Here is a 15,627-nt window from a genome sequence, read left to right as displayed (position 1 = left end):
ACTTTAAATAGGAAATCTGTGGTCTTGCTCTTCTAATGTCCACATCGTGTGGTTTTTTTTGCTCTCTGGTATTTTGCCTAGGCGAATCTGATACCAGAATGTAGTAATTTGAATTCAATGTCTCTGCAAAGAGTGTTGTTACCAAAAATAAGTACCTGCTTTCTTCTCTTTTTTCCTGCTTGCACTGAATCATTTTTCTTCTATAGGTTCTCAAACTGCCTCTCTGCCCATCTTCTCTGGTAGCTTCCAGTGATATTCCCCAAACCTTTTACCTCTCATAGCCCAATTCTCTTTCAACAAAGAAACTCACTGCAGTTGCAAAACTGGTGATGGTGGCAGTTTTTAAATAGAAAGCAAACTCCAAATTACAGCATGAAAATATACGCAGAAAGGTAAATTATGCCAGTTGTTTTGGTGGGCTGCTGTGATTTCTGTTACCATCTCAGTGGGAAGGACTGACAAGGTCTAGTGCCATTACAAATGTATCACATTCAAATACATAAGTTGGTAATGTAAAGTAGACAGTTTTTTTATTTTCTGAATATAAAATAGACATATTCTTTTCAATGGTAGAAATTTAATGTACCCTAATAAAACAGACTTAAAACGTTTTGACCTTAGTCAATTAATTTCAATCCCATCAAAAAAAAGGAAAGATCATGACTAAATATTGGTTTGGTTATGAGATTTCAAATTAAATTTTGATTTTTTTTTTGTCCTGGGTCAATTGAAAATTACTTATTCCTATTGTTTTTCGTTGAAGTTAATGAAACTTCTGAACTTCTCTGAGAATAGATTTTGTAATTTCTTTCAGTTATTCTTACCTGGTTAGTTCAAGCTCTCTCAAGCCATACTGGCATTTGTGATTCAAACTTTATCAAATGGGCAGAAGTTATGTTATATCTATTGGAAAATCCTGGATTGCATTTTCCTTGATATATGGGAAAAATTTTAGTCAATTGAAAAAATGAAATATGTGCTTCTTTATACTCTTGTAAACTGGACATAAAACATATTAATATTATTTTAACTCAATAATCTGTAATAAGTCTGACATATTGTCCTTTCTTCATTTTATCTGGTTACAATTTCATTATTCATTGCCTATTATTATTTTAATTTTTCTTAAGCAGGATATACAGATTTTAAAAATATCACTGTGAATGATTATTTTTTTCATTAAGAACTGCAATTAACTCTGGAAATGTCACATGCTTATATATGCAGGTATAAATATATTTGTCAGGTGTTCATAAAGGATCTAAGAATCTCAAATAAATACTTCTCAATTTATTTTCTAACCTCGTTTAGGACACTGATACAATGTTTTTGGCTTCTTTCTTTTAACTTAAGTGAAATCAAAAGATGCAGTATAATGTGGAAAGTCTCGCTGGATTATTGGCATGAGGCATATTGCCAGGAGCATGAAATTTACATTTGAGTGTGAAAGAATTGCCTTGGCAGAGGAGTGCCATTATGTCTTCTATATGAAAATTTTGTGTTGAGAGATAATGGAGGGAAAATCCGGACTGCAGTGCCAAATACAGAAGAACTTCTCTTTATTTCTGACAAAAGGCACTGTTAGTTAGGCAAAACAGACATTTTCTAAATCATGTCACAGCTCATGCAGCCTCCAGAGCAGTGAAGAATAAGGAGACATTTAGTACAAGCCTGGGCTCTGACATGTGCACTATCCTCTTTGAAATCATGTACATAATTGTATTTAAACACATCTACTGAATAACCAAAGGGTAACATTGGAAAAGTGAGAAACCAGGCTAAAGATTTTTTTTTCCTGACAGTGTTCAAGACTTTGACCCAGAGCCAAACTTTCATGCTCCAGTTTGCCATAGTGCATTTCACATAATGACATGCAGCAACTACCCACTGCCATTTAATATCACTGTTTTGAGATTATTCTCCTCTAATGCTTCTTTTCTTTCTGAAAGATTGTGTCTTGGGTTGTTTTGGGGTTTTTTTGTAGTTTTTGTTTTGTTTTGGGTTTTTTTTGCCATTTGCAATAGCTTTCTTTTGCCGAGCCAGAACAGACTGGGCAACTCGTTAGGTCATTTTGTGGGTGTTTGTTCTGGGGGACACTAGATAATTGTTAATGCAAACACCACTGAATAAACAAACAGAAGCCCAAGAAAATTCATTCAGTTAATAGTGCCTTCTGGATCACTGACTATGGAAAAATTGTTGTTTATAGTGTGAATCATTAATTTGGCTTGCATATTAAATAGGCTTGCCACTAAAATAATAAATCATGACTGGCAGATAAATACCATACTTGTTTTAACCAGGGTAAAATGAACAAAACATTAAAATCCATGTTAGTAACTAATTGCCAACTTCAATTCTTTTGAAGCATGAGCTTTGCTAAAAGCTGGACATTTTGTAAAAAAGCTTTGTCAGGTAATTATTTTCCTCCCTGCCAAAGAACTGCGCAGGTTTGCTGATTCCAAAGTTCATTTCAGTCCTTCCACTATCAGGTAGATTGAGGTAAATACAGCTTAGGGTCCTCCAGCTTCTTCAGCATCCTTCTTCTTACATTAATTTATTAAAACTATAATTCTGTGCAATGGATATACAGATCCCCCTTCATGTGTTGAACTTTGTGAAGTGGTATGAGGAACTGCTTGAATCTGGAGACTGTCTGTTGGCAAGTCAATGAGAAATTTTTCAGCAAATGAGTCCAATATGTAAATTAGTAAAAATCATTACGTTAACTGAACATAAGTAACTCAGTGGTCAAACAATATATAATTCAACTGTGCTGGAAAGCAATAACTGAATGAGAGCTTATTAATCTGCAGTTACTCAACTACTCCTTTGATTTACTGTGGTGTCTGCATGCCTCTGACCACTCTCCAGTACCAAACACCTTGTGGCAAACTGGATGAAATTAATTTGGATTTGAAGTAATGTTTCTCTTTTTCCAGAAATATTTTTATTCCCTGTACAGCACAAAGGACTAGCTATGCTGTATGTAAGGATAACTTGGAAATCTATTTTTCCTATTTATAATAGAGAAGGCTTGGGGTTTAGTTTTAATTATTGCTAAGAAAAGGCCTTGCAGAGTGACAAATGTACGTATGCCTAATTTCCTGACACACACAAAAATGATAGATATGGTTTTCTTCTGACATTTTTACAATGAAGAGTCCAAAATATTTTGGCAAGAATAGAGGCAGAAGGACTTCTAAATGCAAACATTAGTAGTAGACTATTATCATAAGTAGTTGCTGACCTGTGATTTCTGCCTTTGAAATATGGTTTTAGTCTCTTTCCCAATTAGCAGTTCAGACATTTCTCAGACAATAAGAATTTCTTGTGATTTTTCGCCATCAAGTAAGACATATACAAGTGATACACAGTGATATCATATGATAAATAAAATTGCATTTGATAATGCATAGTTTCTCCATACACTTGGTATTTCTGCATACAGTATTGTATTCTTTGCACTAGTGACCTTGAGAATGAATTGTTTCATACTATCAGAAGTATTTAATTTGGCTTGTGGTATTTCCTGCACTTCCCAAAGTGTCTCTTCTTGATGTTGTGCACAGAAGATTTTTTTTTTTTGTTTGCTATCTTATTTCATTATTATATACTGGAATATTCAGTCACTGAAGTACTTTGTGAAATTACATCTATTATACCACTGGAATGTGACCTGATTTATTATAAGAAGATCAGAGCATAGCTCAAGTGCTCAGTGCATTATCCTAAATGATGCTCTGTCTCTGAAGGCTGCCATAGCCCTCGTCTTTGCTGTTATGTTTTAGCCATTGATTTCCCTTTAGAACACAAATGCCATAAAAATACTGCTTGGTAAATGTTTCTTCAGTATTGAAGACCTGCTTTTTCTGCCAAGGAGGCGTCAAAGTCTATTCCCAACCTGTCACGCCCTGTTCCTGTTCCATGCATCAGCAGAGGTCAGCTAAATAGGTCTGATAGCTCAGTGTTGGGGCAGATGCAGGTTGTGAGTCAGGTTGAAAGGACTGCAGGTAACTTTTCAAAGCTTGCTTGTTTCCGTGTCTTTGATTGCAGTGGCTCCCAGCCCCTTTGGAGCCTTCCTTTCTCTTGGAGTGATACATGCTGTTCGTGCCTCCCTCTGTGCCTGAGACCAGGTTCTCTCCTGGAGCTGTCTCCTCTGCACTTCCTCAATTCTAATCCACAGGCAGCTCCTTTCTCACATTCTGAAGCACAGCTTGTCCCAGAGCAACCTAATGGTGGGGAGGGGCAAAAAAAAAAGAAAAAAAAAAAAATCTAGGCTGAAGGAAGCTCCTATGAGAGCTAGAAAGTTGCTCAGGTGAAAGTGGCTGTGATTTGGAGATGGGGTTGCAGAGATTAGCCAGAAGCTTATCACGGATATCTGTAAGCAATGGGTTTCGCAGTTTATCATTTTACAATTTTTTTTTTAATGCAATTACTTAGGTTTATATTTTCTACCTTTTTTCATGTGTTATGGGAGGTGACAATTAGTAATCATTGGGGCTTTTACCAGCATAAGATATAACATTTCTGCATGATGCATGATATGTTTTCCTGTAATTTAATTATCTAGAGTGTTTATTTGGGGTATAAATGCTGGAAACAATGACATTTCTGAGATTATTTATGAGGTACTGCACTTTGTAATCAAACCTTCTGTGTGCTGTTTGTAAAGCATCAAGTGTTATAAAATTGCTGATAGTCAGGAAAAGAACATTGATAATGGGCTGACATTCTCTGTGCAGCTGCAGATGAGAATCAGTAGGAAATAGAGGGGAGCAGAAGCAGTGGCAGCTGTACTGCAAAGATTAGTTACTGAGGTGTTGCCTGCCTGAGAAACACATAAACTCTCTGCAAGGAATTTTATTTTGTGTTGAGAATTATGTAGCTCAAGCTTTACATTTTAGACAGTATTTTACTAGTAAGAATTCTTTTTTTTCTCTGTGATAATGCTAATATTTCTGAATTAAGTAAACAAATGCCTTATACCTAAAAAACAAGAATAAAAAAGTATTCATACTGAGTTGTGGAAATGAACAGGGTTAGACAAGGTTTAGATCAAAGAGTAGCTAAAAGAGAATGAAAATGGAATTGTCATTGACTGTGGAACCAAAGTTGCCCAAACGCAAACTTTGAAGAACTTCTATTAAAAAAGCAGAACATAACACAAGAGAATAAACTTTTGACTGCAGTAGGAATTAGTGATCTGCCATGACCAGGGTCCAAGAAAGGAGAGCACTGTGCATCTGTGCATTACTTCAGTTTATGTTTCAAAGATACATGCAGTTATAGTGCCAGAAGGCTAAGAAGTCCTCAGAATATTTGGCTAAGGTGAGTAAAGTCTCTTTTTGACTTCAGTTTATTCAGCTGAAAAAAGAGTTCATAAAGATTACAAGGAAACAAACTTTGTAACACAATGACTGACCCACCAGAGAGAAAATCTTTGAAACAGTAATAGTGACCTTGGTTTTATGAGCGTTTTTGAAAGAATTACAGATACAGTTCACTATTGGATCTTGCTGCTCGTGTAACACTGATAAGGAGGAATGATGATGGGTAATTTTCAAATTTCTGAATTGTAACCTAGCCAATCTAGGCTATCTCTGCTAGAAATTAGTCCAGAGAACAGGCTGTGAACCAGGCAGAGCTCAATAAATAGAGAACATTAACCTCACATGTGTGCTGTTCAATAAAACTGCATTCAGACCAGCAAAATAAATCAAGAGACTTAATTAAAATATTTTATTAATATCAAGAGGTTTAATTTTAACTATTGGGGTTCAAATTCTTGTACTATGTGAGGAATTTTGAATTTTATTTTAAACTTAGTCTAAGGGTGCAAATTTTGTGTTGGAACTTCATGTACTATACCTATACAAGTAATGGCAAACACATTATTAATGCAAAATAGCAACAGAATACTTGGTGGAGGGAATATTATTATGGGATTTTTCTTTCCAGGTGTTGAATGAAATTGCTGTTTTGCCCAGGACTGTTTTGTGCATCCTGAAAATGTTACTGACTGATGCATGAGTGTTTCTATTGCAGACCCAGAAGCAGGGCACTGTTGGTAGCCTCTGCTAACACTCTGTTCCAGTGGCTTTCTCACATAAATAAATGAATGCATAAGTGTGCATGGATATGGATACACTTTAAGTAAAGGCCAGGCAAAGTAATAATCACAGGATTTGGTGTGACATTTTGCCAGCACTCACACGTATTCCTGACTTTTCTAACATTTGTTTTTCAACTGATAAATATTTCTGGAAAGTAAGCACACTGTTAAATGACAGCGGCTTCTGTGGAGAGATTAGGTACATTAATAAAATATGAGACAAAAGGTACTGGTGAGTGATGGTTTTTAAACAGGGGAGAAAAGAAAAAAAAAAGGTTTTTTTAAAAGACAGAGTGTTCTGAAGAGCAACACTTAATTGTCTATATTTTTGTTAATTTTGAGTATACTCTTACTTATGAAACCAAAATTGGAAAACATGAAAGAAATTTACACTTGCAATAAGAAAAGTATGTTTGAATGTCCTGTGATAGGGAGGAGGTGGTGGGAACACAAGCATTCCTTTGATTATATTCAATGAAACCAGGTTGTGTACTTTGTAAGAACAGGAACAACTTCTAACATCTTCCTAATCCTGTTGCAACTTTGATCATTTCTCCTTTTAAGCAATGGCTATAACTGGACCTAGCAAAGAGAAGTGCAGTGGCTCATCTCAGACAGATAACTTTTATGTTTTCCTATATCTTTTTTCATTCTAATGAAATCTTTCTCTCCATTTTAGACAAATATCACTTGCTGTGTCATAGCACATGGATTTCAGGACCGCCTGTGAAGAGGTAGGATCAGAATTTTTTTTCAAATAGTAGAATGAAAATCAATGAACTTTTAATCCTTTTTATATGCAAGATACTTTTCCCCCTTTTCTTTTCTTCCCCTGAAGTTTTAGGAATTATATAGTCAAATATAAGTTATTCAGCTGATCATTTCATGGGGGCAGATGGACTTTGTAGTAGAAGATGAAAGAATCTGTGCAAGTGTATTCATCTCTAGACCTCACCTCTGTTCCCATTTACCTCTTTAGGCACAATGTAGGTGCAGGCAGCTACGTTTTGTGTGAGCTTTGCTCTTCCTGAAATTGTTTATATCTGAAAGCCTCTACATGAAGAAAAACGTCAGTGGAGCCAGGAATGTGTCTGGTGCTGCTCAGCAGAATCAAGGGGGAAATGTAGAAGTATGGGAGAAAAGTGGGTAGGGAGAAGGGAAGCTGTGAAGATGACCAAAATGAAAAACAATTCCACTCAGATTTAGGTAAGAGTTATTTTAGCTTAGAATTAGTTTCATAATATCAATGAAAAGTACTTCAGTCCCCCTCCACTAGAGATGAGGAAAGTGCTTTCTGTGTTTATTATAATTTGCCTTAAAGAAAGCATATAAAATGTATTTGTAGGCATTAGCAAAGGCATCTTATTTACTCAGTGATTGTCTATGTACAATTGTTTTAATGTGATTTTAACAACTTCAGCAATTGAGACACAGTGAGAACCATTTACAGCAAATTATGTAATGATTTTAATGCATTATTATAATTTAAAAATCATGACAATTACCTGTACACTGAAAACCACAAACACCATTTAGGAAGGTAGGACTGGAAACAAGAAAACTGGCTAGAACTTTAGGTGTGACCATGATCCCATGAAAAGATAGAAGTGAAGGGATTGGAACAGCACTAAAATCAAGTAATAACTGCAGCAATAACCAGTTGTGACTTGAGAATCAGCTGGAATAAATTAGGGGAGAAGAAAAAATAAGCAGACTAAAGAACACTAAATCATGACAGAATTCTGAAACTAGTCGTTGGGTCAAAAAGTAATATTAAAATGAGCCCTGCCTTTGGGAAAGAATTGGGATGGTATATGTCAGGCTTTAATACCTCAGAAGATGCATGCCTGGTGTAAATTCTATAGGAGTATATCCCAGCATTCTTACTAATCTTGAGTTTTGGCTTTTCAAATAGAGTATTTTCAGTTGGAAGGAGCCTGCAATGATCATGTAGTCCCCCTTCCTAACTGCTTCATGGGTGCCCAAGAGTTAAAGCATGCTTTTAGGGCATTTTGGTTTGGGTACTATTATTATGATTATGATTATTACTACTACTATTTTATTGTTGTTGTTGTTGTTGTTGTTTAATTTTTATTATTATTTCTTTTTGAATGCACTTATTCAGATAGAGAGGAAGATGAGTATCTTTATCATAGGTTTTTTATGTTGCTATTCTTTAAACTCTATAAACTATTTAGTGGCAATTAACTTCAGTCTGTGTCCAGCAGCCACAGAAAGATGACTTGGCATACAAGTCTTGTCTTAGCGTTTACAGTGCAAGTACACTGACAGATCTGTTTCATTCTGTATCTAGTTTCTAGTGGGGGCATTGATTTCAAATTTAGCTCTTTAAAAATCAGCGGATTTACAGAGCTTCCATGGTAGACAAGGGAAGGAGAGCATGATTCCACCCATCCTAAAAAAATTCCATGATCTGGAGACCAGAAAGAATAGTTACTAAGAAGTGTTTGATAATGGCAGTAAAAGCTTTTGTGAAGCATCTTGGCTGTCTGATCTTTCTCTTCCCCTTTTTGTTTCCTTTCACCTGCATATCCTGGTGCTGTAGCCACTACACTGCAGAAGAGCTGAGGTCGCTCTCCCAAACTGGTGAATGCAGCTCAGATTCTTGTTGGTGCCTCCATCCTTAGTAATGGCAGTAAATGGTTTGAGCTGAGTTTCAATTAGCATGAAACCAAAATTTTCCACATAGATGCACTGAGGCTAAAGCATGTTTTTTATGGTGTCCATGACATACTCAATTTTTTTCCTCAAATGACTTTTCATTCTAATTAACTGCTGCTCTAGTGCACTGGAGGTCTCTGTGGGAAATTTAGTTCTTTCATAGTACTGATGCTTTCATGCATCCCTAATTTCTTCTAGTGTCTACTAGTGAGATTTGGTTTGAGATTTGGACACTGAAATGGTCTTGTCTCCTTATAGGTACCTGCATGTGCACTTTGTGCCCAAGTTCCTGCAGTAGATCTGATTGGAGCAGTCAGGGTTATTATAATGAGAGCTTAAATACAGATATGTAGACAGGTAGAGTTTGTTTCCAATCTCAAAGTGATTTCTAGTATCCTAATGATTATTTTCTCCCCCAAGCATCTTATCTTCAGGCTTAGCTGCCTTTCAAGACATCTCAAAATAGTTTTAGTCTGCAGGAAAATAACTTCCATGCTAGACAATTCAAATGGTACTACAAAAAGAGGACATCTTACACACACACACACATTTTTAAAGGGAAACTACTGCTATCTGAAAAGGTGATTTTTGTGTGTGTGTGTGTGCCTTCTCTTCTTGCTACTTGTAAGAAGTTTTTTACTATTTCATATTTCATTATTCAGTATTCCATGCTCTTTTCCCTCATTCAGATCAGCAAATATATCAATTTTTTTGGTTCTTGTATTTAACAATTTCTAAACCATAAGACTATCCAGCTTCTCTTTTACCCTTTATCCCAAGCTTTTTGAACTTTACAAGAGCATAAATCACAGAGTCACTGGGTTCTTAAAATGCTCTCCTGTACTCACTTGACCTTATTTTATATTCTGAAAACTATCTCTTGGAAGATAACCTCAGTCTCTGACATAATACTGTCCTCTGCAGTGAAAGTAGCCTTCTGTTGAAATTGAAGACTTGGGATGATTATAATGCATTGGAACATCTTCCCCTGTGATTTTTTTTTTAAGTTCATCTTTTCCATGAACTTTATGAACAAGCTTCATAAGCAGCTTTCTAATTTTTTGAAATCTCATTCTTTACTTCTAATAGCTTGGCTTTCCTCACCCCCACCCCCTTCCTGCCCCCCCCCCCCCCCCCCCAAGTAAAGCATCAAACTTATTTAGGTTAATAAATTCGATTCATTAGTTTTCACAGTAGTGTCCATTGTTTCTTTGAAGGATTAATTTGAATTGGTAAACTGTCCTGTGCTTTATGAATTCTATAAATGTTCTTGTAGACTTCACAAACTTTGTAATTTGATGTGTTCTGTTATTCAAAGGTGTAGTGACCTCTATTTCAACATCCATCTAGTTGCAGGGGGGGAGAGCCTTTCCTGCAACAAAACGTGTTTTAAATTTTAAACCGTATTTAACTTTCTCGCAAATTTCTTCCCTAAATATTGTTGCATACTTGTATGGTCTGTTTCTAGTCACCTCTATGCCATTTTCTGATTCACACATTTCAGACTAAGCTGATGCTTTCCTTTGTTTATAAATCCTGTTAGATAGCAGTACAGTGGCTTTCTGGGATTTTTCTTAAATGAAGCTTCAACTCATGATTTAACCTTAAAATCGCATGATGGAAAATTACTCTTAATTAACAATATCTGTTAGAATGCAATAGTTGAAGTAAATTTGAAGAAATATACATGTTCTCACAAAAGCCTTCAGTTTTACATTACCTTACCTCTTGGGTTCAACCCCATAGTCACAGTAAGCTCACTGGCAACTCAGACATCAAAGTGGCATCCTTACAGTGTCAGAAAAATAACATTTTCTCTCTGAAAAAGTACCCTAGCTTAGTAAGAAGTTCATATATATACATATTTATGTCAATATATATTTTTCCACATGTCTAGTTTCCATTTTATATTTCAGACAGTTTGAAACAAGGACTTTCTTGATAAGAATTCATTCTTTCAATAAAATCACTTAGAAAGAATACTACAGCAAATACTTATCTGGCAAACACCTGATAAATCAAATAAAAATAAGTTCAAGTCCAAATTCGGAATTTTTCTGCAGTTCTTTCAGACTCGAGTGTACAGTTCATATGCAGGAATGGACTTGCTGTCCCTTGGATTGGAAAATGTTGGTATCTGATTGAAGAGGCTCTGAATGACAAGCTGAACACATCCCTGTGTGTCTGGGCTGCATTCCAGTTTTTGACAATATCAGGGCTTTTCACTTAAGCTAGCAATACCTCCACAGAATGTGTAGCTGGACTGTTTAAAAAACATCCCATATATGGTTCTGACACATATTCCTGCCTCTTGAATCCATTGCTATTACCTCCTTAAATCCAATGCCATTACCTCCTTAAACCTCTGATTCAATTTCCTTTTTTATTATTATACTTACGATTATGAAGCAGTGACAGGCATATCTCCAAATATTCAGAAGTCAGCCTCAGTTCAAATAAGCATCCAAAAGGGTAGATATTAATCTGAAGGAGCTAGGTACACATTTAAGGCAGTTTTGTAGCCCATTCTCCTTACTGCTATCATGTTCTTGATAGTAGAAATAAATTTCAAGGCTTAAAGCCAAATTGCAGAGGCTTACTTTCTTTAAGGACATAACAGTCAAAGTAGAAACTAAAAATCCAGGTCACCTTGCATAGAAAATGTGCTGAGTTGGTTGTTTTTCCCCCCCTCTTTCTTGCTTCCACTTGTTTGTGGACTAAACTATTCTGGGATATTTGTTGAAGTTTTTCTGCTGATATGAAACAATGAGGAGTAAAGCTAAATAAATTGTTTTATTACTGTAGGGCCAAATGTAGCAGAAAGGACAAGATATAGCCATGTCTTGAAAGCTACAAGTATTTAAAATTGCCTGAAAGACTGAGAAACTCTCTTTGAGAACAAAACAAAAACACAGGGAATGTTTTAGATTTTTTTTTCTTGTCATAAATGACAAGAAAAAAAACAGACAAAAAATAAAAAAAAATCAACAGAAAATCTGCAAGGAGACTTGTATAGGCCAGGTAAATTAAAAAAAATATTTATTTTGGAAGTACTGCAAGAAATTTACTTCTAAATCAACAGGTAACTTTGATGATGTTTCTCCTGCAGAATTTATTTTGGTATGTGTTTTGTAGGTACCCTGCTGCTAGTATCAATGTAGGACCTGTAGCTTTCATGTGTATTTTCCCTGATATTAATTCTTAAATATTTGTGAAGGCCATTTAACAAATGTGGAATGTTTGTTTTGGTACCTAAGAATTTCTAAATTCCTTTTAGGAAAGGAATCTTTTCTTTAGGCCAGATATTTTACACAGTCCCTTTGGGCAATGTGCTGTAAGTCAGGGTATAATTTTTAAGTGGTTATTGCCTTGTTGCTAATAATGATCAGAGTGTGGCCATCCTCTCTGGAAAAGCAGTTTGCCTTTAGGGCTCTGCCCACCCCTACTGTTCTCTGGTAGTGACCTGAAGCTGAAAGTTCACCACAGACTGGTGTGATGAAGCAAAGGGAGGTCAGTTTTCAGCCCCTCTTGTAATTATATTAGTTCAGGAACTGTAAACACTTCCCAGGACATCAGCTCTTGCCTCATCAGTGTTCTTATCTAACTCAGCTTAAAACTGTGTGGAATGAGATGACAGAGGCAGCCTTGTGTGGGTGCAGCATTCACTGCCTCTGTTACTTAGGTACCACTACCTTCCTTCATCACTGCTTTTGCTTGAAGCACAGGCTCTTCTCTCATATGGAAACCCTTTCACCTCTTTCCAGTGCTTCCATATACATTCCTTAACACACCTCCTCTGCTTCATAAAAATGTGCAACTTCAAACACTCAGTTTTCTTCCCATCTTTGCAGCACAGGAGCCCAGCTCTGTAAATAAGGTGATGTTCTTGGGGATTTGGTCTCAGTCAAGGCGGATTGGCTTAGCAAATTGTTATCAGCTGAACTCTGCTTCTGTCTGCATGTTTCCTGTGGGGTGATGCAGTGTATCAGGTGTGAACACAAGAGGATGCCTTGCATGGCCCAGCAGCTCAGCCAATGAGCTGTTTGTGTCCCCTTGCTGTAAGATAGGAGTAGGGCTCAGCCCTCTGCCAGTGACGTGGGAAAGGCTTGGAGGGAAAACTTTTAGCACAGCCTCACATGGACTCTCTTAAAAATTGGTGTCAGGAAGAAAAGCTAGTATCAGCTATAGCTCTGCACTCTCACACCTCATGCACACATATCTAATCTCTTCAAACGTAAGACAGGGCAGGTCTATAGGCTGTACAGCTGATCAGAATAATTTTGCACTATAATTTTGGTCACATGAATAAAAAGGTTGATGTGTGTAGCAGTTTACACGAAAGTACATATACAGGCTGTCTTCCCTAATTTCCAGCTCTGGAACAGGAGCTCACATCTTTATTTTACTCAGTTTGTGGAATACTTTGAAGGCAGGTGGGTGAGAGCAGCAAGAAGGAGGTTTTAACAGACAAAAATGAAACAATTTAATTCCACTCTTTGTTCTCAAGGTCTTCTTTTGAAGTTACCTAATAAAACTCAGCTACATGCTTCTCTTTAACATGGTTAATGCAGCTGTCAGGTTGGAGAGGGAAGGAGCCAGTATAATTGAACATTTAATTTTGAGCTGTATTGTAAACTAGCTTTCATAAAACCCAACAACAGTAAAGTGGTTCATTACATTTTAGAATGTCTGATGTAAATAAGGTCTCTGAGTGTGTGTGATCAATCTTTCCAAGGGCCAAAATATTTTGCTGTTCCCAAGCTTGATTTGCTTGTTCAGGCTGAATAAGCTCAGCTCATATGCATTTAGAAACTGACTTGAATTTTAATTTTATTATAATGTCTAATTGTGCCTGTGGTGGTTGCCTCTATTTCCTACAAAGTAGCCCCTTAGCTTTTGCAGAAAGACTCTAGAGATTTTATAAGGTTATTGACCAAATCAGAAACATGCAATCAAGTAAGGCAGAGTCACTATGCCCAGTGTATGAGAGGCAGAATTTATTCTATTGCCAGTTATCCAGGGAGGAGCAAAGGCATATTGCAAACTTTGCTGCAGAAAACAGGTGTTTTCTAAGTTTTAGCCCCTTTGTTTGACCATAGTTATTTAAAATCCACACTGTTCAACTTCCATGGTCACTTACTGCTTCCTTTGCAACTTCAAGGAGAGGGGAGACATCTTTGTCTGTAAAGGAGAAGTTCCAAGGGCATAACCATTCTTTATTTTAATATTGTAACATTTTATGTATGATATGAGAGAATTTTTTAGTGGTACTGAAAACTCCTGTGATCCATTTATTTTGTCTGTGTACATTAATCAGCGTCTGTCTTATCCTGTTCACAAAAAATCCCAAAACACCAAAACAAAAAAAAGGCACTTTAATATTAGAAAAATGGTGTAGGATGAATGCTGACCAGAGGTTCGCCTGACCTCAATGTGAGTTCAATGCATGGAGCTCTTCATTCTTTTCTTCTTACCTAGATTAAAAAGTATTTAAGAATGTCAAAGCCACTTTCAAAGTCATGGCTGAGTTATACGCATTTGCTTCTGGCATCTAAGAAAAAACAATTTCCAAAGTCTGAGTGTTGAGTATGGAGCAGAAGTGACAGAACAGTTTGTCAGTGGAGGACATTATATAGAGCTATTTAAAGATTGTCCTCGACCTTTCCACCTCTTTTAAAACCTTGTGAGAGAGATTTAAACGTCTCTTTTGCCAGTGGCCTGCTGTCAGTTCCATATTTGTGTTTGTTCTCTCCATGCTATGGATGTAAGAGCACATTATGGGGAGATCTTCCAAATCCTCTTTTAAATTATTGTCTGAGAAAGAGCCCTCAGCTTCAGCCAGGTCAACCTTGGCACTTAAAGTTCAGAGAAATACTTTTCTTTCCTTGATCTACTCTTAAGCCAACTTTTTACAGTTGTTGGATTGAAATCTGACCTCTGTGAAGATAGTGAAGGTTTTATTATTGGCACTGATGAGTCAAAGGTTCTCAATACTTTTTAGATGTGAATTTTCATCTGAGATACATATGTATCTACATCTATATATCTATCTATATCTTTATCTATATCTATCTATATCTATATATCTATATCTATCTATATATATTTGTATCTATGCAAATACTTATGCTGATAAATTACTTGTAAGGCAAAGGTTTTAGATTGTTTGTAAGCAGATATCTCATATTAAAAAAATGCTCTAGAAGTAGGAATTTTGTCCATGTGTTACAAAGAGTGCTAGTTTCAACATAACCTTCAGGGAAAATTAAATACTGATGGTACTTTCACGTGCCAACTTTTTCATTGCTCACCCACTCAATGTATAATGCCCCAAAAGATAGTACAAGTAGGTGCTACTGCAAAGGCACTGTTGATTGCTGGCAAATCATTTATTATATATTGAGGAATCCTACAGAATTCCCGATCTTTAGCCGTAAGTATAAAATACAGAAATGGAGCCAGAACTAATTTACTACAGGGAGTTTTAGTCTTTGATTTATTTTCTCCTATTCCTAGCTCTTCCTCATTTGAAAAGGAGCATAAAAAAGTTAAATCCATATTATATTCACAGACAGTAGCTGTTGATCACATCTGGCTACTTTGGAGGTGTCATTATACATTATACATGTTTCTGTGCCAAAATGGTGTAATATGTAGAGGATCAGCTTTTGTTTTGTGTTCAAGTGGGGTGTTTCATCATTTAATGAAAAGATGGTAAAGAGCACAGCTGATTTGAAGCAATTTAGAAGCAGTGTCACAAAATCATCATGGGTGAAATAACACCTTATTATTGCAAAATCTGCCTGTAGTATTTACTACTGTAACATTTG

The 15,627-nt window shown here is 36.2% G+C and overlaps 1 protein-coding gene across 2 annotated transcripts in view; it reads left to right on the top strand.

Annotated features, from left to right (window-relative positions):
* The first annotated feature begins 6,793 nt into the window (after positions 1-6,793).
* The window catches only part of SNTG1 (syntrophin gamma 1), a 153,191-nt gene continuing 144,357 nt past the window's right edge, over positions 6,794-15,627 (top strand). For both annotated transcript variants that reach the window (XM_084205527.1, XM_084205526.1), the window contains exon 1: positions 6,794-6,849. In XM_084205527.1, coding sequence (XP_084061653.1) covers positions 6,823-6,849 — 27 coding nt within the window. In that variant the 5' untranslated portion in view covers positions 6,794-6,822. The remainder of the gene's footprint in view (positions 6,850-15,627) is intronic.

Source organism: Fringilla coelebs (genome assembly GCF_963513975.1).
Source record: "Fringilla coelebs genome assembly, chromosome: 1".
Taxonomy (NCBI): Eukaryota; Metazoa; Chordata; class Aves; order Passeriformes; family Fringillidae; genus Fringilla; species Fringilla coelebs.
The sequence above is the reverse complement of the archived record's forward strand: the minus strand, read 5'-3'. Positions and strand labels throughout refer to the sequence as shown.